The 27349-nt window shown below is 51.1% G+C and overlaps 1 protein-coding gene and 1 long non-coding RNA gene across 2 annotated transcripts; one reads left to right on the forward strand and one right to left on the reverse strand.

The window, feature by feature from the left end:
• The first annotated feature begins 2814 nt into the window (after window positions 1-2814).
• LOC129007666 (uncharacterized) lies at window positions 2815-27349 on the forward strand. The gene is made up of 3 exons (XR_008492381.1): window positions 2815-3175; window positions 5934-6044; window positions 26841-27349. It is a non-coding gene; the product is annotated as an uncharacterized LOC129007666 (long non-coding RNA).
• SMIM38 (small integral membrane protein 38) lies at window positions 11944-17002 on the reverse strand. Its single transcript, XM_063670763.1, has one exon. The coding sequence runs from the start codon at window positions 16543-16545 to the stop codon at window positions 16390-16392; it is 156 nt and encodes a 51-aa protein (XP_063526833.1). The 5' UTR covers window positions 16546-17002; the 3' UTR covers window positions 11944-16389.

The following is a 27349-nucleotide window of genomic DNA, read 5'->3' on the forward strand; positions in this document are numbered from 1 at the left end:
TAGGATAAGGTTATTTTGCAATAAATACGTAGAGAATGTGGAGTCAGGCTCTCCGGCATTCTGTGTGGCATGCGTAAAAACATCTAGGCACACAGTGCTCCAAACAGCTGTTTCTTTGCAAGCAAGAGCTCATTTCTCCCGAAAGCAGTCAGGATCCAGCAACCAGGTATCCCCCTCCTCCAGCAGCCCAGCTCTCCAAACCCACCCTCCCCAGTCCCACCCTACACAAGGTCCTCAGCCCTGCCCCCAGATGGAAGCCCCCCCACCTTCCGCCACCACAACACATTCTGCAGCCTCAAGGCTGAGTTCAGTGTCACCAGGGCAGAACTCCCCACCCATCCTATGTCCCCACAGGTCTTTAACCCTCTGTAGTGGGCATCTGCCTATTCAGCCTGGCAGTGCCCAGAAGACAGCTTGCCTAGGGGTGAAGGGATGAGGGCCCCCCAGTCAGACCAACCAGTTCCACACCCCAGATGCCCACTGACCAGCTCAAGGGTGGGAGCAAGTTGCTTTGCCTCTCTGAAGCCCAGGGATGATGACAGCCCCTTCCTGAAGGATGTTTGTGAAGAGCAGATGAAGGGATGCATGGAATGTTCTTAGAAAGACCCCCAGCCCATATGGATCGCTCAATAAGCCTTGGCCCCGGGACTGTCCTCAGAAGTAGAGACTGCATCTGTGTCTGGCTCTTACAATGACCTGTTAACCCCTCAAGAGTGATGCCCACATGCTCCTCCCTGGTAACTGGCCTGGAGCCCAGCGCTCAATGAGCTGCACATGGAACAGAACTGAGAGCTCAACCAGCTGCAGAGAAGCTAAGTTAAGCCTGTGTCTGTTGGTGGCCACTTGGCCACTGGATTCAAGGCAGGATGCGCTGGCACCTTGGGACTGCCCTCACCAAGTCCTGCCTTGCCCAGAGGGCTGGGCCAGGAGAAGCCGACCAGTGCAGGGGCCAGCCAGAAAGCATGTCCTGGGGAATGGCTGAAGAAACTAAGGATATGTACCCAAAGAAGAGAAGACCTGGGAGAAGATTCTATCTACCCAGAAATGGTGATTGAGCACCTACTGTGTTCCAGGTACTGTTCTCAAATGAGCAAGACAGAGAGCAAGACAGACAGATGGCCTGCCCTTGTGGGCTTGCATTCTAGACAATAAATAAAAAACAGAACCAGACAATCCAATTAATAAAAAATAGAACCAGACAATATAATAAATAAAAAATAGAACTACATAATCCAATTAAAGATAGAACCAGACAATCCAATAAATAGATACATAAAGCAACATCAGCTGGTACTAAGTTCTATAATGAAAAATAAAGGCAGGCTAGCAGAAGAATAGAGAGTGCTGAGCCAGGCCAGGTTGGCAGGGTTGAGGGGGTGGTTTGGTGTCAAGGAAGGCATTTCCCAGCAGATGACATTTGGGCAGACACTTGAAGGAAAAGAGTAAGCCATCATCTGGGCATGTAAGTGGTTTGCTAACCCTGCCCTGCCTGTGCACATGCCAAAGGGAACTACATTTCCCAGAGTCCTTTGCCCTCTGGCTTCTGGGTAGGTTCAGCCAATGGGAGGCCCCAGGGTGAGAGTGGAGGCTGGGAGGAAGCAGAATCTCAACTACTTTCTCCCCCTCTCTCCCTGCTCCCTGTGGCAGCCCCAGCAGGTTGGTGTGGGACACAATACCACTATGACACAAATGCTCTAAGGTGAAGCAAGGTTCCATTTCTCCTCAACTGACTTCTCTCTCCTTCCTGACCTTGGGACTTCTTTTTCCTCAACCCCATCTTCCTTTGCTCCATTGGCTCATAAGTGAGAAGGAGTTGATTGGCTTTCTGGGGGAGCCAAAGATTCCCAACAGGCATTTGCTTAAGGCTCTGCCCTTAAAATCCCTCAAGCATCTGATGTGTTCATTTTCTTCTTTTCCAAACCTGACATCTCATTAAAAAAAAAAAAAATGATGCCACCACGTGACTGTATGATCAACAGCCTAGTTGAAGAATCTCAGACCTCCCTGAGATGCATGCCAGCCCCAGAGATGGGTAGTAGACTCATCTTTCCTCCAATCAGAACCATGGTGCACCCAGTGCATTTGGGGGACCCATTTGGACAGTCCAGGGCTGTGTGTGCTGTAGAGATGGGGGCAACACTCCCCACCCTTGTGGTGGCTAATTTTATGTGTCAACTTGTGATATGATTTGGCCCTGTGTCCCCACCTTAATCTCACCTTCAATTGTGATAATCCCCATATGTCATGGGGGGGACCTGGTGGGAGGTCATTGAATCATGGGGCAGGCTTTTCCCATGTTGATCTCATGATAGTGAGTAAGTCTCACAAGATCTGATGGTTTTACAAAGGGGAATGCCCCTGCACATGCTCCCTCTTGCCTGCCGCCATGCAAGATGTGACTTTGGTCCTCCTTTGCCTTCTGCCATGATAGTGAGGCCTCTCCAGCCACGTGCAACTGTAAGTCCATCAAACCTCTTTTTCTTTATACATTACCCAGTCTTGGGTACTGTCTTTATTAGCAGCATGAACATAGACTAATGCAACTTGGATGGGACACAGGGTGCCCAGATATTTGGTCAAGCATGATTCCAGGTGTTTCTGCAAGGGTGTTTTGGATGAGATGAACATTTAAACTGGAGGATGTTCAGTAAAGCAATGTGCCCCCCCTAATGTGGGTGGGCCTTACCCAATCAGTGGAAGGCCTGATTAGAACCCAAACACAAGAGAGAATTCTGCTGCAGAAGGCCTTCAGACTCCATCTGCAAGGTCAGCTCCACCTGCTTCTACCACAGACAGCCTTCAGACTAGAACCATGGCATCGGTTCTCCTCGCTCTCCAGCCTGTTGGCTCATCCTGTGGATTTTGGACTTGCCAGGCTCCAACATGGTTCAAGCCAATTCCTTATCATAATTCTCTGTATATCAGCACATCCTATGGGTTCAGCTTCTCTTGAGAACACTGACCAATCCAATCACCATTACTCCCGATGACTTGTAGGTGAAGCCCATTAAGGAAAATTTCTTTTACAAATCAGAGCTAGGGAAAGATTTACTGTTCCTGAGCAGCCAAAGTATTTTCTCCAACGGCCATGAGAACCTTAAACCTTTCCTTCTTTCCACGCTCCCACGGGCCGCCAGGAACTTGCAGCTTGGCTACAGCAACCATGGAGGACGTGGTGGGTAATGTATCTGTCCCCCTGGACTCGCCTTCCTAATGTAGCTGCTTTTTTCCATCGGCCCTGACTTTCTACTTCAAGGTGAATATTACTCTTGTACTGCATGTTTTTCCCACAAAGTGCAGGGAGTTCAAAACGCCAGGCCACATGTCCAAGGGTTTTTCCTCCCCTTCCGCTGGCCCCTGGCCCATCCGCTGGCTGGGAAGGAGCTGGCTGCATCTCTCCTTTTGAACTCCAACTCCGGAGGTGGGAAGCTGGCTGGAGCTGCCCCCAGGGCAGAAAGAGGAGAAAGGGCATCAGAAAGGCACGTGCTCAAGACTGCAATCAGGCAGCTGTCCACACTGTCACAGTGAGCACCCGCCGGATACCAGGTGTATTAGTCAGGGTTCTCTAGAGAGACGGAACTAATGGAATATATCTATATGGGAGTGTATTAACTCACACAATCACAGGGTCCCACAATAGGCCGTCTGCAGGCTGAGGAGCAAGGAAAACCAATCTGAGTTCCCAAACTGAAGAACTTGGGAGTTCGATGTTCGAGGGCAGGACGGATCCAGCACAGGAGAAAGATGTAGGCTAGGAGGCTAGGCCAGTCTCTCCTTTCACATTTTTCTGCCTGTTTATATTCTAGCCTCGCTGGCACAGCTGATGAGATGGTGCCCATCCAGTTTAAGGGTGGGTCTGCCTTTCCCAGCCCACTGACTCAAATGTTAATCTCCTTTGGCAACACCCTCACAGATACACCCAGAATCAATACTTTGTATCCTTCAATCCAATCAAGTTGACACTCAGTATTAACCATCACACTGGGGGCTGGGGGAGGGGGGACCTGGGGATGTGGGTGAAGACATCAGGAAGCACGTCTTGAGGAACCTGCTGCTGCCAATGTTAAGATCACCACTGGGATGGCTTGGGCTGCTAGGGACAGCTCACTCAGGCCTGAGGCCTCAGGGCACCTGGGATATGGCGTCACCTGCCCCTTGCCCATGCCAGCTCCAGCCCACCTCAGCTTACCTCAAACTCCCATGAGCAGAAGGCTTTACAAATGTGGATTGTGAAACCCCCTGCCACCCATAAAGACACCCCAAATAGATGCCCGATAGCAGCCAAACCCATGCCCTCGTCCTGCCCCTGCTGTTGACTGTGAGAAGAGGGAGTGGGGGGAGAGGGTGGCCATTTTTCACTGCCTGATTCCCTGCTAATTTCTGTCCTTCTGAGGACATGACAGGAACAGCCAAAGGTCACAGGGATTTGTGTTCCCGACAGGCAGCAAATGCTCCCGAGGAGGTGGAGGATGGGGTGCTGGGCCAGGCCATCATTGTGGGTCCTAGCCTCAGAAGGATTCCAGGGAGGGGAGGACAGGCATTTGGGGAAAAGAGCTGCCCTCTAGACATCACAAAGGCTGTCCGTGTGTCCTCGGTGTTTCCAGACTTTTGGAGGTGGGGCAGCCTGTGTCTGTCTTACGAGTGAGGAGGTTAGAGGTAGGTTTCCTGGAAGGGTGCACGGGTCAGGGACTAGATGAAGCTGTGTAACAAAAGAGGCTCAGAACAGATAATAGCTTCATTCTCCTCCACCTGCTGCCTGCATCATCTACAATCCATGGAGTCTCCCTTCGCCATCCTTAACAATGGGGGCAATAACTCCTCCCTACAGGAAAAGCAGAATCTTAGCCATGCTTAGCCACCCCTAACAGGGCAGCACAGGGGCTCACTGATGCCCTTTCTCCTCTTTCTGCCCTGGGGACGGCTTCAGCCAGCTTCCCACCTCCAGAGTTCAAAGGAGAGATGCAGACACCAGTCACTGCCTTTCAGCAAGACCCATGTCCCATGCAATCCCAGCCAAGCTTGGCCAAGCCCTCTCTCACCCCACCACATTCCCGGCTCACAAAGCTCTGGGCTAGCACTCCACAGCTCCGCAACTGGCACCCCAGTCTCTATGAGTACGGTGGTCCTCCCTTATCCACAGGAAACACATTCTAAGACCCCCAGGGGAAGCCGGAAAGCATGAATAGTATCATATATAATTTTTATGTACATACACACCTATATACATTTCTCCTGTACATGCATAGCATGATAAAGTTCTATCTAAAACATAGACACCAAATGAGATTAACAATAACCAATAATAAAATAGAACAATTGTAACAATATGTCAACATCACTACTTTTTTTGGGGGGGAGTGGGGGGACAGAGTCTCCCTCTGCCACCCAGGCTGTAGTGCAGTGGTGCTATCTCAGCTCACTGCCACCTCCACCTCCTGGGTTCAAGCAATTCTCCTGCCTCAGCCTCCCAACTAGCTAGGACTACAGGTGCCCACCGCCTCGCCCAGCTAATTTTTGTATTTTTAGTAGAGACGGGGTCTTGCTGTGTTGGCCAGGCTGGTCTCGAACTCCTGGCCTCAAGTGATCTGCCTACCTCGGCCTCCCAAAGTGCTGGGATTACAGGCGTGAGCCACCACGCCCGACCTCAGCATCACTACTGTTGTGCTTTGAGGCCATTATTAAGTAAAAGAGGAGGAAGGTACCTTAAACACAAGCCCTGCAATATGGAGACAATGGATCCCACACTGAGAGGGCTCCCAAGTAACTTGCGGGCAGGGAGCATCAAGGCGTGGAGGCGCTGGACAAAGGGATCACTCACAATTCAAGAGGGACTGAGCGAGATGGAACGGGATTTCATCACACGACTCAGAATGGCATGCCACTTAAAACTGAGGAATTATTTATTTCTGAAATTTTCCATTTAATACTTTGAGACTGGGCTCAGCACACGTGCCCAGGCCACCCAAGTAGAGGTGGAGGGCGTGGGATTCAAGCCCAGGCCATCGTTGGCTCTGAACATATACCTGAAACAACCTCCCTACCAGGTGAGTCTGTGCAGAATCCCTTCTCCCTCGCTACCCTCTCCCTCCCTCCCGGCCACTCCAGCACCACACCCAAGACCTTCAGTGGCTGCCTGAAGCCCACTGTTGGGCTCTGTTTTCTCTAAGGACTTCCCCACACCCCCATCAAGCATCTGGGCCCCATTCTGTGCCCTGAGCACTTGGCATCTCCAGAACCCCTCTGCCCTGCTGCTCCAGGACCCAGAACTGCTCTCTCCCTCCCCACCTCCAACCCCACTTCTGGTAACAAGCGTGTAATTCCCCACCTTTTGCTCACACTCCACACACACACATCCCTGGATCCCTGGCGACTATCCCTGGGCTCTCCCCTGAACCAGGGGTTGGGGGCCTACATTTTGCCCCTGCAGCTCTCTCAGACCCCCACTTCCTCTCACATAACTGTTACAGTCCCAGCCCCACAAGCCTCTGCCCAAGCATCTGCCCAGCTTCATCCCACCCCATCAATCAGTCACCTACATCACTCCCAGGAGCCATTCTCAGGAGCAGGTCCAGGAGCAGCACTCCCTTACTTAAACGCCCTTGATAGCCCCCTCCTGCCTGTACACCAAAATCCAAACTCCTAGGCAACCCTCAAAACCCTCACAATTTGGACCCAACCTGCCTTGCCATCGTACATCTCTTCATCCCCTCCTCTATGCACTAGCATCTGAACCAGAGGGTCTCAGATTTTGCAGGGTATGGGAATCATGCAGGGGAATTATTAATCATATTCCTGGGCCTTGCTCTTGGAGTCCAGCTGGTCTTCGGGCCTGGGAATCTGCACGTGTCACCAGCTCCCCAGGTGGTCTAGGGAGACCTACAGAGGATCATGTCCTGAGCTTGCCGGGAGCTCTGTAGCCTCCAGTCCCTTGCTCACACCGTTCCTTCTGCCTGGAATGCTGTTCCCTTCCTACCAGCCTAGCAGAGTCCCCCCAGTCCTACCTCTAGGGACACCTGCTCCAGAAAGCCTCCCACAGACCCCAAGAGAGAGCAGCGCCCCTTCCCTTGTGTGTGTTCCAGGGCACTCTGCCCTCTCTTACAGCCTAAGACTGTCTGCCCAATGTGGGTGCTATTTACATGCCATCGGTTTGTTTGTTTGTTTGTTTGTTGAAGACAGGCTCTCACTCTGTCACCCAAGGTGGAGTGCAGTGGTGCAATCTCAGTTCACTACAGCCTTGACCTCCCAGGCTCAAGCAATCCTCCCCCCTCAGCTTCCCCAGTAGCTGGGACCACAGGCAAGTGCCTCCACACTGGCTAATTTTTTTGTATTCTTAGTAGAGATGGGGTTTCACCATGTTGCCCACGCTGGCCCCAAACTCCTGGGCTCAAGTGATCCTCCCACATCAGCCTCCCAAAGTGCTGGGATTGCAGGTGTGAGCCCCCGCTCCTGGTCTACATGCCATCTTTTACTCACTCAGCTGGGAGCCGTTGGAGGCAGGGGACACTCCACCCAATCCCCAAGGCCGGGGCTTCTAAGTGGCGGCAGGTGCGCTCTGAGGCTCCAGACCTTGTCAGGGTTCCTGGCCCTCCCTGCCGCCAGTACACTGCTGGGGATCCCTCTGCAGGCACATCAGGCTTAAAAAGGAAATACACTCTTTCATGACTTCACTTCTTTTATTTTTAGAACAAGTGACTCATCTCCACCACGGGGGCTCTGTGAGCTGCTCCCGGGCAGGCTTAGAGAGGCCAAGCGGGGAGTGAGAGGCTCGAGAGGGCTGCAGCTGCCCCTGCCCATACCCTGGGGCCCACAAGTGGCTGAGATGCAAGGCAGTCGATCGCTCCCACCGAACTGTCCCTCCAAAATAGCAAGTCTAGAGAAGCCAGGCACCTGCAGAAGAGGTGGCTGCGGCAGAGGGTGCATCCATCTCATCCCGCCTAGGAGGGGAGAGGCGGATGAGACCAGAGAGTTGTTTCTCAGGGTCTCACCTCACCATCTTTTCCTCCACATGCAGACCGGCCATGGCCATGGCCACAGCCACGGGCTGCCCAGGAGTGTTGCACCTGCCTGGCTGCATCCTTTCTCACATACCTGCCTCCACAGAGGAAAAGCCGGGAGCAGTCTGGGGACCCAGAAGAGCCACCCCTTTCCCAGGGCTGTGGCCCCTTTGGTGGGGGAATGGGGAAGAGGAATTCCTAGTGATGAGATCCGTGCCTAGGACTGAGGGCCGACAGCTCACCTTTGCCTGGCCTCAGTCCACCTCACCCCTTGGTGTGATAGCTCACTCCTATAATCCCAGCACTTTGGGAGGCCAAGGCAGGTGTATTGTTTAGCCCAGAAGTTCAAGACCAGCCTGGACAACATTGCAAGACCCTATCTCCACAAAAAAAAATAATTGGCCAGGCACAGTGGTGCACATCTATAGTCCCAGCTACTTGGGAGGCTGAGACAGGAGGATCATTTGAGCCTGGGAGGCAGAGGTTGCAGTAAGCCATGATTGCGCCACTGTGCTCAGCCTGGGCAACAGAGCAAGACCCTGTCTCAAAAAGTAAGGGAACAGCGGCTCCCTAAGCTTACTACTGCTACCCTTAACTACTCATTTCCTAGAGCCTTGCTCACTATACTTTCCAATCTGTGTAACCCACTTGTTTCTTCATTTTTAAAAAATGCATGCTCATTATAGGAAAACTAGAAAATCCACAAAAAATTCATATGGGGCAATAAGGATAGGGTATGCACAACATGCTATTAATTATGGGAGAAAATGGGGTTGGTAGGAGAAGACATTTGCATTTGCCTGGAAGCACACGGGATATCTCTGGATGAGACACAAGAAACAGGCAGCTCGGGCTGCATTGATGGAGGGAGACGAGATAGCTTGGGGGAGGCAGAATCCTTGCTCATGGTATATCCTTCTGCAGTTTTCAAGGAAGAGGAGGAGAAAGAGAAGGAGAAACAGAGAACGAAGATGCAGAAATTAGGACACAGTCCCCAGGACCACCCTCACTTCTGACAGCAATTGGAAGTTCAGGGGTCCTCAAGTTCATCATCCTCCATTTCAACAACTCACTGAAAGTTGTAATGGTTAGAGTTATGGTTTATTACAGCGAAAGGATTCAAATCAGCCAAGGGAAGACATGCATGGGGCAGAGTGCAAGGAAGTTCCAATCTCCTTCTCCCAGCGGAGTTATGGACCGCATGAATTCCTCCCAGCAGTGGTGCATGATGAGCTGCGTGGAGTATTGCCAAGCAGACGTCCCCGGAGCCTTGGTGTCCAGAGTTTTTACTGGGGCTTGATCACGATCACGTGGGCACGATGGACTGATGCCCAAGTGACTGACCTTTAGTTTTCTGCCCCTCCAGAGGTCAAAAGGAGACCACGTGACCCAAATTTCCCCTCATGACAGGCAAACAAAGATGCTCTTCTCAAGCAGGACATCCTGAGGGCCTGGAGATCCCCTCCCAGGAACCAAGGACAAAGACTAGACTTCTCTTTGGGTCAGATTAATTCTTTACTACACTTTACTACATCCTGACCTATAAACAGGATGACCAGCCGTCCCAATGTGGCCAAGACCCTCCCCATTTTAGTGTTGAAAGTCCCATGGCCCAGGGAACCCCTCCACCCCAATTACTCACCCTACATGGAGGCACCCACCATTGCCACCCGCAAAAAATGCGATGGCTTTTTTCTGTCTTGGCTCCATGGTAGTGACAGGTCCAAGAGCACAGGACTTGGCAGCCATGGGGAAGGAGAGTCAGCTTCTGTGCTCTGAAAGTCCAAGTGGAGTCCCCAGCCCACAGTGGTCCCTGGCCACAGCCCCTCCAGCAAGGCTATTCCTGTAGCTTATCTAGGCCTCCTAGTCTCAGCAACATGGCAAAGCCACCAGCTTCCCCTGCAGGTCACCTGGGCCCCCAGGCCAGACACCAGCTTTGTGTGGGCTTCTCCACCAGCCTCGACACTGTCAGGGTCTCGTGTCCATAATAAATCTTGTCTACAGCACCCATGGCGATTGCACATGAAAACAGACTAAAGGAAATCACTGTGAGCCCTAACTTGATCACCCACAGTGGCCAACCATGTTTCTGCTCTTTATGTTGCTCTTATAAATGGGGTCTTTCATGCTTCTCATCTCCTAATGGATTGCTGTGTGTATGGTTTCTCTGTATTGACCTAGACTCACTCACTTGACTGAATTCTGGTATTAGCATTTGCAATTGCTTTTGGTTGACTCTCTTCTATCTTCCAAGAAAATCATCCATCTCTCTGTAAATAATGATTTTCCTTCCCAGTGTTTGCACCTCTGATTTCTTCCTCTTTTCTAATTGTTTTTCTAATATCCAACCATCCTTGCATTTCTGGAATCCATTCCACTCAGTCATTGCAATGATTTATTCCCCTAACATGCTGCTTAATTCAGGGACTTAATATTTTTACATCAATGTTCCCAAGCAACACTGGTGTGTGTTTTCTCTTTCCATGCCATCTATGATGGATCTTGGCATCAATGATATGCTTGTTACATAAAAAAGTTTAAGATGTTCCTTCTTTTATGCTTTAGAACAGTTTAAATAGTGTTTAATTACCTGTTCGTTTTTGGTGTGGTTGGATCCTCCTATAAAAAATTCTAGGCCTGATGCCTTTCTTTTTTTTTTTTAAGGAAAGTTGACTTTGACAACTTTGTATTTCTTCTATGGTAATCAATTTGTTTAGACTTTACATCTCTTTTGGAGTCTTTTTTAAAATAAATTATATTTTCTATGTCTTCAAAGTCTCAAAATCATTTACATATCCCAGTGCCAGTTTCCTGTGGTTATTTGCCATTTGATGACTCTGTGGTTGTTTTCCCCATAGACTTTTATTTCATTTATGTTTTCTTCTTTTTTCGTGACTAACAGCATCCTTTTTTATGCCCCTCAAAAATCTGGCACTTGGGTACATTTGTTAATTCTATCACTTCTTAATGCATATATTTCCTCTCTTATCTTTATTTCTTCCTTCTGTTTTTCTTAGTTTTGTTCTATTATGTTCAATATATTGAGCCATATGCCTAATCCATATGTTTTCATTCTTCCTATTTGTTAATATGAATATTTAAGGCTATAACTTTCCCTTCAAGAATTGCTTTAGCTGTATCTCATAGGTTCTGGTTTGCAGTCCAAACATTATCACTCAACCCATTTATGCCTAGTGTTCCATTATTGGAATGCTAAGCATGTGGGAGTTATTTATATATCCTACTGCTCAAGGTCATCACCAAGGTCTGATTGCAAAAATTCAAAAAATGGCAACCTCAAGAATAAATGGACTAAGAACCTCCTCCAAGAAGCTCCCTCCAGTGTTCCTGTAACACACCATGCATTCACCCACCACCCTTTTACTACATCATGAAGGTCCAGCACAGCACTGTCCATAACAAAAATAATATAAGCTACCTATGTGATTTTAAATTTCCTAGTAGCCATATTAAGACCTATTAAAAGGAATAGGTGAATCAACCTAAATGCCCATCAAAGGTAGATTGGATAAGGAAAAAGTGGTACATATATACCATGGAATACTATTCAGCCATAAAAAAGAATGAGATCACGTCCTTTGCAGAAACATGGGTGGAGCTGGAGGCCACTGTCCACAGCAAACTAACACAGGAACAGACAACCAAATACCACATGTTCTCACTTGTAAGAACACATGGTCACATAAAGGGGAACAACAAACACTGGGGCCTACTTGAGGCTGGAAGGTGGGAGGAGGGAGATGATCAGATAAAATAATTCTTGGGTACTAAGTTTAGTACTCAGGTGACAAAGAATCTGTACATCAAACCCCCATGAGTTTACCTGTATAACAAACATGCATATGAACCACTGAATCTAAAATAAAAGTTAAAAGTTAAATAAAATATCATGGCCAATAAGTAATGAAAATAAAAGAAACAGGTGAAATCAAATTTAACATTTTATTTAACCCAATCTATCCAAAGTAGTATCATTTCAATGCATAATCAATATAAAACCATTACTAATGAGATTTACATTATTTTTCTGTGCCAAGTCTTCAATAGCCAGTACGTATTTTACTTACACCATATCGCAATTTGTGGTGGCCACATTTTTACTGTTCAATAACCACACATGCTTAGTGCAGGTCTAATAATCTGTTTCCAGGTCTCTCTGCCAACTACCCTTACGTCCCTGACTGCCAGCTACCTGAGGGCAGGTGCTTTGCTTTATCAACATTGTATCTGCGGCACCTTGAATACTGCAAGCACTCAATGAATGCTTGCTGACTGCTTGTAGATGGGGTGGCTCAAACAGCAGACATCTATGTTCTCACAGTTTTGCAGGATGGAGTTGGCTGGTTCTTCCTGAGTCCTCTCACCTTGGCTTGTACGTAGCCATCTTCTCCCTGTGTCCTCACCTGGTTCTCTCTGTGTGTGTGTGTCTGGGTCCTCATCTCCTCCTCTGATTAGGACACCCATCCTTTGGATTAGGGCTCACCCTAATGACCTTATTTTAACTTAATTATCTCTGTAAAGACCGTATCTTCAAATACAGTCTCATTCTGAAGTATCAGGCATTAAAGGTTCAACATATGAATTCGGGGGGAGACATTCCAGCCCTAACACTATCCTTTTATGTCTTTTATGCATCTGCTGTCCATCATCATTATTCATTTATCCATCAACTCTTCACTGTCTCCGTTCCATGGGCTACGGTTTACATCTGTGGCTACCAGCTGTGAGCAGAGGCATGTTCCCATGTGTCTCTAAGAAGGAGCGTGTCTGTCTCAGCCTTGGACTTCCTTATTAAAACATTTTCTTAGGAGGCCCCAAGGAGCCATGGGGAGCCATGGAAATCTCCAACCTCTGACTCCAGAATGGAGCAGCCAAAGACAGCTTGACTCAGCTGCTATTCCTGAAGGGCAGACCACAGCAAAACCAGCACATAAGGGTACCACAAAAGATGCCCAAATATCCAAAATAGAGTCCAAGACAAAGACCATCATTACAAAAAATGGCCAAGGGGCCCGTGGCAGAGACCACCCAGTTGCCTGCCTGATCGCCATTTTGCCTCTGTTTCTTTATAACAAACCTGGCATTCAGGACAGCAACAAGACCAGCTAACAAACGCCACTATCTCTCAGCCTCCTGTGCATCCAGGGATGCCACGTGACATCATTCTGGCTTATGAGATGGAAAACTAAGGGTATCTGGGGACACTGCTTTCTGTCTCTGTCACCCTTTCCTTTTTCTTCCTGCCTGGAACTCGTGTAAGATGCCTGCAGCAGCAGCAGGTTTCTTGTAGCCATGAAAATCAAATCTACATGCTGAGGGTGGCAGAGCAGAAATATGGCAGGGTCTGAGACCCTGATAACTTCATGAAGCTGTCACGCCACAGCCTGAGAATGCCAAATGCCAGACTTTTTGCTACGTGAAGAAAAAAACAAAATACTTTTAAAGCCTCTCTTTCTTAAGCCACTGTTTGTCTACGTGTCAGTTACCTGCAGCTGAATGCATCTGCTGCCTGAGATACGGCCAGGGCACACCCTCTCGTTCATTCAGATGCCATGGCCTGACTGCCCATTCTGAGCCAGGCACTGTATCACAAGGCTGGAAATGCTGACACGTGGATGCAGAATACATGAATTCATCAGAATTGTATCCATTTTCCAGGAACAGAAACCAACGAAACAGGCTTAAGAAAAAGAAAAGAAATTATGGACCAGTGTAACTGAGATAGGGAGTCGGAGGAGGTTGGCAGAATCTTCCCTTCCACCATCTTTCCAGGTGGCTGCGTTCTCATGGGGCCGCCTTGAGCTTCTGTCCTCCCTGCCAGGCAGCCCCACTAGAGGAGTCTGTTCTGACCCCTGGCTCCAGCAGAAGTCCCAGGATTCTGAGGCCGGGCACGGTAGCTCATGCCTGTAACCCCAGCATTTTGGGAGGCCAAGGCAGGCAGATCACTTGAGGTCAGGAGTTCGAGACCAGCCTGGCCAACATAGTGAAACCCCATCTCTAATAAAAAATACAAAAATCAGCAGGGCGTGGTGGCACACGCCTGTAATCCTAGCTACTCGGGAGGCTGAGGCAGGAGAATCGCTTGAGCCCCAGAGGCAGAGGTTGCAGTGAGCCAAGATTGCGCCACTGCCCTCCAGCCTGGGTGACAGAGTGAGATTCCATCTCAAAAAAAAAAAAAAAAAACGAAGACAAAGATGATGAAGTCACAGGATTCTGGCTCACTGGACCAAGAGGTAACCTCAGGTATGTGTGTAGGTGCCATCCTACATACCCACGTGGACACGCAGGCCACACACAGGTTTACACAAAACTCTACAACTGGCAAGACATCGGCACATCGTATGAATGTCTAACTCCTTCCATCCAGCGTGACCTGGTTTGCCCAGGACTGAGGGGTTTTCCAGGACATCGAACTTTCCATTTTAAAACCAAGACAGCCCTGGGCAACCCGGAACACCTGGCCCTCCTAGCTCCGTCGGTACATGCTCACAACAATGATGTGATTTTTCTTCCTTAAAGAGATCAATAAAATTGTACAAGATCATGTTTTTAAAAAGCGAACAATATTTTCCTTAGAGATCAATGAGAACATCCCTCCCCACAATCCTACGATCAGGGGAGAATATTCAGGCAGAGCCCTGGGCTGCCGCTGGGGGTGGCAAATTGTCCGTGACACGGGGGGGTGACCATAGAGTTCTGCTGGCCTCTGGCTGATACAACAGAGGCCAAACTGAAATGCAGCACGGTAGCCCCTGCCCCTGTGCAGACTTCAGGGCGTGAATGAGAAGGGACCCTCTGCGATAGGTCATCTTCACGTCGCCCCCTGGACACCTCAAACTCTTGGTCGGTCCCACCCCAGACGGTCTCAGCTCCTGCTCACCAGCACCCCCATGTCTGTAGCTCTCCTGAATGGAGGATCTGAGCACAGCAAGTCCTGCAGAAACCAAAAAAAAAAAAATTTCCTTGGCATAGGTGAGTGTATCGAGTGTCGCAGAAACAGTGACAACAGTGTTTCTGGTCCTCACCTGGGGTCATTCAGCCAGGATACAGCAAGGCAGAGGTTCCCAGCCAGTGCCCCACTCCATGCCCACCCTGGGGAGCCACTCGCCCCAGTCAGCAACACCAGCCCTGGAACCACCATCTAAGCTCCTGCTCTTGCTGGATGCCCCCAAGTCCTTTCAGAATTCACAGGAATCACCCCCTCTGCGAGCTTCGTGTTCAGGGGACTTGGCCCATGTTCCCTGAGCGAGCGTCCCTAGCACACCCATCACCTCTCAGGGAGCAAGACGCTGCCACATCACCAGGCCCAGCCTCCCAGGGATGATATCTGGTTCGATGCTCCTCCCTGGAGCTGCCGCCCATCGTCCTTTCCATCTCACAGTTCCGCATGTAGTCAGCAGCCCTCGCTGCAATCCACAATCTGCTGGAACGATCCCAGGAAATACAGTGCGGAGCTTGGACATGGCTGTTTGCCGAATTTCCCCCAAGAGGGTCGAATGTGGAGCCTCTGAGCTTCCCCAAGCTGTAGGTTAAGTCACTGGCATCACGGCTAATGTGCTAGGGAGGTGGAGCAGGAGCATTGGATGCTTGGCCTCAAATCAACTTCCCTGCCCTGTCAGCCTTCCTGGGCAAATCCCAGCCACACACTTGCAGGAACAGATGAACAGAGGGCATTGGTGGATCCCTTGGCTTGTCCCCTAAATTGTCCCCTACATGATGTCCTGCTGAGGGAGGGAGGCAGGGATCATTGTGCCCTAACTGTTCAGACCGTTAGAGAGTATGTAGAGGGTCAACCAGAGCCAAGTGCGTCTGGCTGGTCAACTCAGCCTCACAAGTGCATCTTGAGACCCTTCCCAGGGGTCTGCTCTGGAGAAACCAAGACAGCCATCAGCACTTATCTCGTCCCTTGGGAGGCAGGAGGAGACTAGTTACAAGGGTGGTGAGCTGAGACAGGACATGGCCTTTGGTAACAGGGCCAGCTTGTGATGAGGTCACATTTGTCTTTGTGGCCCCTCCACCTGAGTCCTCTGGCTTACCCAGCTCTTCCTGCAGGCATATTTATAAGGAATTGGAGGCAGAGAAGGTCTTAAAGCAAGACCCACCCCCAGGACCACTCCCTGCAACCGGGGACCCCAGAACCTGGTGATGGACCTGCAAGGCCGGCCCCTCCGTCTCCCCACATGGCCAACTGCCTCTACAGGACAGCCCCGGTCAGTCTGGGCAGGCACGATCCATCTCAGGCCTCTCTGAGCTCCCGCCCCAGGGGTGGGACATGCGGGTCATGCACCTGCCCTGCTCCCCTCCCTCCCACCACCACTGGAATGGCCGGCTGAGTCTCGGGACAGGGCGCGTGGAGGCCGCAGCCTGCAGAGGCCTAGTCCTGCTTGGGTTTCTGGGGCCGCCGCTGGGCCAGTCTGTAGTCGATGTAGGTCCCGAGGCAGGACCACAGGATGAGGCGTGCTAGCAGGATCACCATCAGCAGGGCCAGGAGCGGGTCAGGGCCAAAGCTGCCCCCTGGCCAGGAGGTCATGCCTGAGGTCAGCCCCAAAGGGCAGCAGCAGCCTCTGCCCTGGAACTGAGATGCAGTGGGTCCCTGCCACCCTAGCCCGGCACTGCCAAGTGGCTGCTGTGCAGACCCAGGTCAGGAAGCTTCGTCCAGCCTGAGGCCTCTGCAGCCGGCGCCCCCAAGGGACCGCCCTGTTCTCTTCAGTGCCACCAAGCAGGCCAGATCTGCCCGCCAGACTCCAGCCCGGGGCCTCCCTGGCATGTGAGAGGACAGACTGGGGACGACAAGCAGCCTCCTTGGTCAAGAGGCCCGTGTACCATTCATCCAGAATTAACCACTCTCTGTGTTGACAATGACAGCATTGTCCAGGGGCCTGGGGGGCGGGAGGCCGCCGGGAGCCCGCCCCCCTCGCTGTCCCCGCACCCCCTGCTCGCCAGCGCTGACGTAATCTGCAAACATCCCCGGCGGCAGCTGCTGGGCGAAGCGGCCACCTCCTCCCGGTGCTTTCAGCAGCCCACGCGGCTCTTCCGGCCCCGCCAGACAATTGGGCCCTTTCTCTCCCCAATTAGCTATCACTTCTGGAGGCCGCGCCGTCCAGCGCCGGCCCACGGTCTCCGCAGCAGCAGGCCCGGGATGGGGTGGGGGCCGGGAAGCTTGGCGGGGAGGCTGGGGCCACCGCGGGGAAGGAGGACGGAGCCTGAGGATGAAAAGCCAAGGAAAAAGGGGGAGAAGATGAGGACAGGCGGCCGCAGCCCACAGGCGGCCCCAAACACAGCTCAGCAGCACAAGGACCGCGCTCTGGGCCTCTGATGGCAAGGGGGTCAGCGCGGGAAACTGGCTTCATCCCCCAGGAAGGGGACCGGTGGACCCCCAGCAGCACCTCCCTCTAGCTCGTCCCCCCACCCCCCATCAAGAAGGCTTAGATGGGGCCCATAGCCCTAAGCTGGGGTATACAGGCCTGCAGGGTCCCCTGACATCCTCACAGTCACCCTGGGCCTGAGGCCAGTCCTGCCTTCTACTAGCTGAGTGACCTCACGCAAGTTGTACAACCTCTCAGAGCTGCAGATCCTATGTTAGAAAGTGAAGCAAATACCTCCCACTTTGAAGGATTAGAGAAGAGAACACTTCTCAGGGGCCAAGCCCAGCGCCTGGGCACAGAGATCCTGGCCCCTGCCTCTCAGTGGATGCCTTCAGAAAGGCCTCCACATCTTTTCTGAAATAACAGTGTCTGCCCAGCCTTCTCTGACTGCCACACGCACACACACACACACACACATGCATACACATGTATATACATGTGTACGCACACAGACTCACACGTGTGCACACACAATAAGGACACATTGACCTCTACAGGCTCTGCCCCCCAAGTCCAGCTCTGGCCTCTCACAGCCGAGTTTCTGTGGGTGAGAGATAAACCGCCAGCACTGGCCCCTCTAACTCCAAGCCTATATCCTGTAAAGCAAAGGGGCCCCAGTTGGAGCTGGGGGCTGAGCGTGAGGAACAGAGGTCTCTGGCGGATGGGTCCTGGGAGTCCGGCCAGTTCTCACCAGCAAATGTCCAGCCTGAGCTACAGAGAACAGCAACGGGGGCCTCCCTGGCCACAGGGCTCTGGGACCCATCACTGGTCGCCGGAAGCCAGCTCTTCAGTTTCTTCCCAGTCTACAAAATGAGTGTCCTCCCTGCCAAGCCTTTCCAGAAGGTTCAAACGGGACCACACGTTCAAAGGTGAAGTGGAACGCAATGCTAACTCACCTTGGGCTGGGCACCGCCTAAGCTGCCTTCCCGCAGCCACCCTGGAGCCCCTGCCTGGACTGGCAGAGGCTGTCTGGGAAGCCTGGCCCTTCCTCCATCTGTGATGTCCCTGCACCCACTGGGCTGCCCAGCACCGCTGTCAAAGGCCACTCACTTAGGGAACGTTTAGCTCTGGGCTTATTTTCCACGCACAGAGGTTTGAAGATCACTTCAAACATGGGTGGGGAGTTAGCTCTCTGGACCCCGTCATAGAGTGAGTCATCGACAGAGCATTTGCTTGATGGGGCCTTCCAGAAGGCCAGGGAAAGTCCTGCCGACTTCCTGGGGAAGCCCATCTGCACATGGGGTGAAGGTCCCCAGACGGGAGCAGCTGTGCATGCAGGGAGGGGGCAGAGGCAGCTGCCAGTGGGCATGTCCCTTACCTGAAAGGGCCACCTCTCCAGGTGACATGTCCTGGGGGAGCCGGGGCCGTCTGCTCCGGCCAGAGGCACTCAGCTCAGGCCACACCAGGCAGGGCACCTCCCAACCTGGACAGGTGGGCCTTGGACAAAACTCTCTGTGTTTGCCAAAGCACCCAATCGGACACAGAGAGTCAACCACGCCCCAGTCACATGGTGTCCACACGCAGGGGTCAAGGAGGCCCGGCCCCTCCCCCTCAGACGTCCCTGGGCCTCTGGGAGTCAGCAAGGACGAGGACGGCGTGCCCTTCGAGAGAGGAAGGGAGTGACCTCCTCCTGGCAGTGTCCAGGCTCGGCTTCTCCAGGGAGGGGGCTGCTTGCTGGATAAAGTGGCCGGGGCCACAGAGAAAAAGCGAGTGACCATGAGCACGCCGCAGACACAGTGTGCCGACAGCATTGCAGTGTGGGGACTGTGAGACCTCCCATTCTGAGGGGAAACTCCCCAAGTCCCCCCACCATCAGCAGCGATGTGATTGGGGCCGTGACCTGTGCCAGGAGCCTCCACCAGCTCCTGCGCCTCACCCCCTGCTGCCCTGCACCTTCGCTTCCAGTAGGACCCTTCTCCGGGGTGTTCTGGGCCACGGGAGCCACCCCAGTGCACAGAGACCCAAAGGCCCAGGAACTTCCCTCCCCCAGGCAGCCCTTAACCTAAGGCTGACCTGGGCAGGGCATAGCCTGGGTTCCCTGCTTCAGACCAGGACAAACTAGAGACCACTCTGAACCCCCAGAGCTCCCCCTGAAAATCCCAGGGACGTGCGGCTGCGCCTGGAGTCACCCCCTTCCCAGACTGCTCCCCTTCATCTTGCCCTCCCTGCTCCTCCCTCCTGTGTCTCCCCGTCATACCACCCCCCGAGTTACCCGCCTGTGAATATAATCCAGGATAAGCGTGACCAGCGCCTCATCAGCGCAGACCCAGACCCCGCCAATGGGAACACATGGAGCTGGGTGGTGGTGGCTCCCAGCCCTGGTCCTGTGAGGATGGATCGGTGGATGCTCCCAGCCCCAGGCCTCTGAGGATGGATCAGGGATGCTCCCAGCCCCAGGCCTCTGAGGATGGATCCGGGGATGCTCCCAGCCCCAGGCCTCTGAGGATGGATCAGGGATGCTCCCAGCCCCAGGCCTCAGAGGATGGATCCGGGGACGCTCCCAGCCCCGGGTCTCTGAGGATGGATCCAGGGATGCAAGTTGCCATCGGGACCTCAAAGAGCCAAGGCTTCTTCCTGCACCCAAACGTCAGAGAGAGCAGTGACTGATGCGCCCTCACTCACTGTTTCCTGATGAAATGCTTGGCAGAGGAAACCTCTCCACAGGTGAGCTCCGTGGGGAAGGCCTGGAGTGGAAGTAACAAGGAGGTGCAAGTTCTTGCCCCCAAAGCCTGGCCCCCACCCAGGACCAGCCCTCAGTACAGGTGACAGCCTGGGACAGAGCCCCAAGAACCTTGTGAACAGCTTCCTGTGAGCCCCAGGCAAGCCGGTCTCCACTGAAGCATCACTGGGCCTCAGTTTCCTCCCCTCAATAAAAGAGGAAAATAATCCTAGCACTTTGGGAGGCCGACATGAGAAGGTTCAGGATTTCGAGGCCAACCTGGGCAACATGACAAAACCCCATCTCTACCAAAAAAAAAAAAAATACAAAAATGAGCTGGATGTGGTGGCGCACACTCGTTGTCCCAGCTAGCTAGGGGGCTGAGGCAGGAGGATCACTTGAACCTGGGAGGCAGAGGTTGCAGTGAGCCATGATCAAGCTACTGTACTCCAGCCTGGGCAACACCTTATCTCAAAACAAAACAAAAAAAAGGTGAGGGGATGATAATCCCTTCCCAGCTTCTGCAAGCAAGGCTGGGGATAAGAGTGCTTTGCAGGGGAAATCCCTGCCCAGATGTTATACAGATGAGCTGGACTTGGCTGACTCAAATGCAGGACCCAGGAGTAACACTGAACGTCCTCCCCCAGGGACCACCAGGCACATCCCCCAGGGCCTCAGTGCGTTGGTTGGTTTTGTTTGTTATTTTCATAGTACCAACATCCTCTGAACTCTTCCATGTGTTTCTAGAACTCGAGCTCTCGCCGAATCCCCCAGGACTTAGCACAGTTCCAGGCACCCAGAAGGCTCTCAGCAAGGACGTCCAAGTGCATCGGAGCTGGGAGGCCAAATTAAAAGCAGCACGTGTTTTCCTTAGACCAGATTCCGCCAAAATTGTAAAACCACCACCTACAGCCTTGTTGATAGTGAGACATTCTCAGACACATCAGGGTCCTGTTGAAAATCATTTTTTTCTTTGTTTCTTTTTGCAACAGCAAAATATGCTTGCTTTAATCAAAAAAAAAAAAAAAGGCAACCATGGCAGAGATGGGTGAGTTGGGACAGCATGAACATCATCAACTCTTACTTCGGCCAAGACGGAGCACAGGACATGAGGACCCCGTCCAGGGCCCACGGGGAGCCTGAGTTCCCACTCCATGAAGGCCTGTGGCCCATCACCTCTTCCCCTGAGAATGCTGCATCTCAAAACCCCAGCCGGCGCAGGCTGCCGAAATCAACAGAACATGCATTTCAAACCGGGTTTCCACTGAAATGCTCCCTACACACAGACGGGCGAAAATTAATTTTCTTTCTTCCTGTGCCACAAAAGCAGATTAAAATCACGAACAGTGGGACGAGTGGGGGGAAGTGGAGGGCTTCCTCATTGAGGGAGACCCCTGCTCGGGCAGTTTCTCTCCCTAACAAGGGATGGCCTCAGCCGTTTGAAACGCCCTGCTGCAGGCATAAAGCCCAACCCAGGAGAAGGCACTTGAGAAAAAGGACGCCGCTGCCCTCCCAACGGTTGAAAGCTGGTATGTAACTTTGCTCGGGGTGATCAAACAGCTAGTCAAGGACGCTGTCAGGAACAGAATGAAATTCCAAATAAATTAGCCATGTCCAAGAAGCCAATACAACACCGGATTAAGGCTCACAAAGAAAACACAATTTATTCAGCCTACCTTGTCAGAATTCTTAATAACCCCCCTTCCTTTCCCTCACCTCGGGCTGAGAGTCCCTGGGTGTGAAGAGACAAAGTGAATCCCACTCGGGACGCTGGGCTACAAGTACTTAGATGCACTGGATGTCTGGTGGAGCATAAGCGTTTACAAAATCGTGTTTTTAGGAACATTTCAGCGGGGGCCATACACAATCACGTAGGGAAGGCAAGCTGTCCCCAAGTCCCACTCACATCTGAATGAGCGGGTTCACACATTAGAATACAGGAGGAGGGGGACAGACACAGGAATATTAACCATTTCAGCTTAACTTTTTGGGGTTTTAGTAGCATCCCTGCCGTCGCCTCAAATGAAGTGTGTTCTGGCGGAGGTGCCTGAAAGCTCTGTCTTCATTTGAACATGATTTTATCTTTTAAGGCAACAAGTAGGTGAATGGTAACTGTCACCCTTTGCAAATCCTAACTGTCCTCCGTGACAACTCATTAATATATTCAGCAGCCCTAAAGACAATATCTTTTTTTTATCAATGAACCCAGACGGCTTTCACAGCCGACAAACGCCCTTTGAAAGAGTTAATAGGCAGAGGTTTGTGCGGACTCTGGAGCAGGCACCTTTGAAGGGTCCCGGGCCTCCTCCTTGTCTTAGGCTGTGATGATGTATCTGGTTTGCCCAAAGGCCTCAGTGAGAGTATGGGGCCCTTTCTTTGTCCCCAGAGAGGGGGGTGGAGGGGCCAGGGAGGGGGAGTTTGCTTTGCAGCACCGAGGCATTTGCAAGAGATAAAGCCGACAGGGAATTTGAAGGGGAGTTGGGAGGAAGTGATTGGGCCATTACTCTGAGACGGAATGTCAAGATGCTTGAGAAATACACAAAATAAAGATTTTCCCAGAAATTTTTTTAAAGGAGATGACCTAATGGTATTAAATTAAAAAAAAAAAAAAGATAAAAGAATTGTGCTAAGCTTGGGGAAATCTCTGCCATTTCCCAAGCCTAGATTCTCTCTTGATTTCTAAATAAAACAAGAAGGCAAGCAGTGGGGACAAGGACAGGGAGACACGTTTGAGGCCTGCCATGTGCACACAAAATGATTTTTGTGAGAGTGGGCAGGAGTGTGCCTCAGAACAGGACCCCAGCCCAAGGACAATGGGCATGAGAACCCCATGATGCTCCAGGGCTCTGAAAGTGGGACTGAGCTGCTGGGAGGTGCCCTGTTGTCACCAAGTATGTGCCACAAGGAAAATCTCCTGTCACCTTAGAAAGGCTGTGGTCTCCTTTAAGTTCCATATAGATTCTGGATATTAGACCTTGGTCGGATACATAGTTTGTGAAAATTTTCTCCCATTCTCTAGGGTGTCTGTTTGCTCTGTTGATAATTTCTTTTGCTGTGCGGAAGCTCTTCAGTTTAAGTAGATCCCATGTGTCAATTTCTGCTTTTGTTGCAATTGCTTTTGGCATCTTCATCACGATATCTTTGCCCATGCCTGTGTCCTGAAAGGCTTGCCTAGGTTGTCTTCCAGGGCTTTTATAGTTTGGGGTTTTCCATTTAAGTATTTAATCCCTCTTGAGTTAATTTTTGTATATGGTATAAGGAAGGAGTCCAGTTTTAATCTTCTGCATATGGCTAGCCAGTTATCCCAGCACCATTTATTGAATAGGGAATCCTTTCCCCATTGCTTGTTTTTGTCAGTTTTGTCGAAGATCAGATAATTGTAGGTGTGTGGTCTTATTTCTGGGTTCTCTATTCTGTTCCATTGTTCTATGTGTCTGTTTTTGTACTAGTACCATGCTGTTTTGGTCACTGTAGCCTGGTAGTATAGTTCAAAGCCAGGTAGAGTGATGCCTCTGGCTTTTTTCTTTTTGCTTAGGAACAACCCTATTAAAAAGTGGCCAAAGGACATGAACAGACAGTTTTCAGAAGAAGACATACATGAAGGCAACAATCATATGAATAAAAGCTGAACGTCACCGATCATTAGAAAAATGCAAGTCAAAACCACAATGAGATACCATCTCACACCAATCAGAATGGCTATTATTAAAAAGTCAAAAAAAAAACAAACAGCAGATGCTAGTGAGGCTCTGGAGAGAAAGGAACACTTATAAACTGTTGGTGTGAATGGAAATTAGCTCAACTATCATGAAAGACAGTGTGGCAATTCCTCAAAGACCAAAGAGAGAAATACCACTTGACCCAGCAATCCCATTACAAGGTATATACTCAAAGGAATATAAATCATTCTATTATAAAGACACATGCACATGTACGTTCATTGCAACACTATTCACAATAGCAAAGACATAGAATCAACCTAAATGCCCATCAATGGAGAAAGAAGTTATGGCACGTATATATCATGGAATACTACACAGCCATAAAAAGGAATGACAACACGTCCTTTGCAGGGACATGGATGGAGAAATAGGCCATTATCCGTAGCAAACTAATGCAGGAAGAGAAAACCCAGTACTGCATGTTCTCACTTATAAGTGGGAGCTAAATGATGAGAACACATGAACACAAAGAGGGGAACAGACACTGGGGCCATTTAGAAGTTGGAGGATGGGAGGGGAGGAGGGAGAGGATCAGGAAAAATAACCAATGGTTACCAGGCTTAATACCTGGGTGATGAAATAATCTGTACAACAAACCCCCATGACACAAGTTTACCTATGTAACAGACATGCTCATGTACCCCTGAATTTAAAAGAAAAGTTAAAAAAAAAAAAAAGAGAGAGAGAGAAAGAAATGCTGTGGTCTCACAGCCACCCGGAGGGACGTGTGTTCAGAGTCTCCCAGAGACTCCATTGTCAGTGGGTGACAGTGTTCACTTACCAGGAAGAGGAGGCTGCTCAGGCTAGCCCAGCCATGACCCACACTGGAAGCTAGCTCTGGCACATCCTCTGGCTGGAGGCTAGCCCAGGCATGACCCCTGGCTACAGGCTAGCTGGGGCTCGCCCTGTGGCTGGGTGCTAGCCTAGGCATTGAGAGGTGAAGCCAGCTGGACTTCCTGGGTCAAGTGGAGACTGGGAGAACTTTTCTGTCTAGCTAAATGTTTGTAAATGCACCAATCAGCACTCTGTAAAAATGCACCAATCAGCGCTCTGTGTCTAGCTAAAGGTTTGTAAACACACCAATCAGCACTCTGTAAAAACACACCAATCAGCACTCTGTGTCTAGCTGAAGGTTTGTAAACGCACCAATCAGCACTCTGTAAAAACGCACCAATCAGCACTCTGTCTAGCTAAAGGTTTGTAAACGCACCAATCAGCACTCTGTAAAAACGCACCAATCAGTGCTCTGTGTCTAGCTAAAGGTTTGTAAACCCACCAATCAGCACTCTGTAAAAACGGACCTATCAACACTTTGTAAAATGGACCAATCAGCAGGACGTAGGGGTGCCAAATAAGGGAATAAAAGCTGGCCACCCAAGCCAGCAGCGGCAACCCACTTGGGTCCCCTTCCATGCTGTGGAAGCTTTGTTCTTTCGCTCTTCACAATAAATCTTGCTGCTGCTCACTCTTTGGGTCTGCACTACCTTTATGAGCTGTAACACTCACCACAAGGGTCTGCGGCTTCATTTCTGAAGTTAGCAAGACCATGAACCCACTGTGAGGAACAACCAACTCCGACGTGCCACCTTCAAGAACTGTAACACTCACTGTGAAGGTCTGTGGCTTCACTCCTGAAGTCAGCGAGACCACAAACCCACCAGAAGAAACTCCAGACACATCTGAACATCTGAAGGAACAAGCTCCGGACACACCATCTTTAAGAACTGTAACATTCACCGCAAGGGTCTGCGGCTTCATTCTTAAAGTCAACAACACCAAGAATCCACCAGAAGGAACCAATCCCGGACACAGCATGACCCCCACTGGAGGCTAGCTCAGGCCCATCCTGTGGCTGGAGGCTAGCCCAGGCACATCCCCCAGCGGGGGGCTAGGTCAGGAACATCCCCTGGAACCTCACCAGGAAGCACAGTGGCCACCTCTCCTTCTAAGGCACTGGGTCTCCCTGCCTGACTTCTTCTACCTTCTCTTTCTCTCTGCTCATTGGCTCCCTCTGCTCTGCCTGAGCCTAAAGGCACTGTCAGCCTCACCCATAAATAAGTCCAGCACCCACACTTTGCTGTCCTGGCCTCCCAGCCCCAGGCTCCCAAGAGAGAATCAGAAGGGCTCAGCAGCCCCTGCATTGGTTGCACAGGCAGAGTCCAAGCTTGACCAACCCGCTGAGGGCTGAGGTACACACATGGCTGTGGGCGCTCCAAGAAGGCAGACGAGAAGCAGAGCACATGTGGGCAGGCCCCACCTCTAACCTATGTGCACACACACGTGCAACACATTTCCAAGTGCCGCTGAACGCTACGTCAGGTTACATTTCGTTACATTTCCTTAGCAGTGAGCACTGTTAGGCGATTAACAAAGACGAAAACACCAACAACCGTTTATAGTCACAGAGGGCTATGACAGCCCACACGGTGCCTCCGTAACCAACGTCCATTTCTGGCACACGTAAAGCATGTGAGGCTCAGAGAGGTGGAATGTATCTGTTGCCTCTGGGAGCCCTGACTTGAAAGTTCACACCCAGGCTCCTGTCACTGAGCAGAGCCCCAGGCAAAGATGCTGAGCCAGGGGAGGTGGCTCTATCACTCCTCCCCCATGCCCTGGCGTCCCCGCCCTGCAGGACAACTCCCTGTCCCTGCCCTGCTGAACTCAGGAGTGGCCACGAGACTGGCTTTGGCCAGTGAGGTAAGGGAGGAAATACTCCTGTCGCTTCCTGGTGTGGTGGCTCACACCTGTAATCCCAGCACTTTGGGAGGCCGAGGCAGGCAGATCACGAGATCAGGAGTTCGAGACCAGCCTGGCCAATATGGTGAAACCCCGTCTCAACTAATAATACAAAAAAAATTAGCCAGGCATGGTGGCACGCTCCTGTAGTCCCAGCTATTTGGGAGGCTGAGGCAGAAGAATTGCCTGAACCCGGGAGGAAAAGGTAGCAGTGAGCCAAGATCACGCCGCTGCACTCCAGCCTGGGCGACAGAGCGAGACTCTGTCTCAAAATAAATAAATAAATAAATAAGCCAGGGCATGGTTTGCAACGTTCTCTTTTCCCTCTTCCTTTTCCTTCCAGGAAGGAGGCTGCCCTGCCTGGAGTGAAGAGTGCATGGAACAGTCTCAGCCGACCCAGGTGGGATGTGTAACATGGCTGAGAAACCCACCCATGCTGCTGAGAGCTACTGCACCATGGGGTCATGTGTCACCTAACTGACTTAGCCCAGCCTGACTGATCCCCCGTGTGTGACCGGACATCAGCACATTCAGAGGGCCTCATACTGAGAACTGGTGGACCTTTCAGAATGGACATGACCAAAGTAGGGACATTACTCGCTATTTGATGGCCCATGTGGGACCAAAGGCCACTGGGGTTCCCTCCAAGGCATAGCACACTTAGAATCCTGTAAGTCCTCAGTTCTAAGGCATGTATTTTTTATACTTTGATAATTCTGAAATCAAGTATAGCTTCTAGTAGATATTAAACTCATTTTCAGATCCTGCAGAAAGGAGGAGACAGAAATAAAGTTGCCATTCCCTGCTTTTATGTGAACCCAGCTGAGCATAAACCATAATCTACTCAACCTC

Source organism: Pongo pygmaeus, chromosome 9 (genome assembly GCF_028885625.2).
Source record: "Pongo pygmaeus isolate AG05252 chromosome 9, NHGRI_mPonPyg2-v2.0_pri, whole genome shotgun sequence".
Lineage (NCBI taxonomy): Eukaryota > Metazoa > Chordata > Mammalia > Primates > Hominidae > Pongo > Pongo pygmaeus.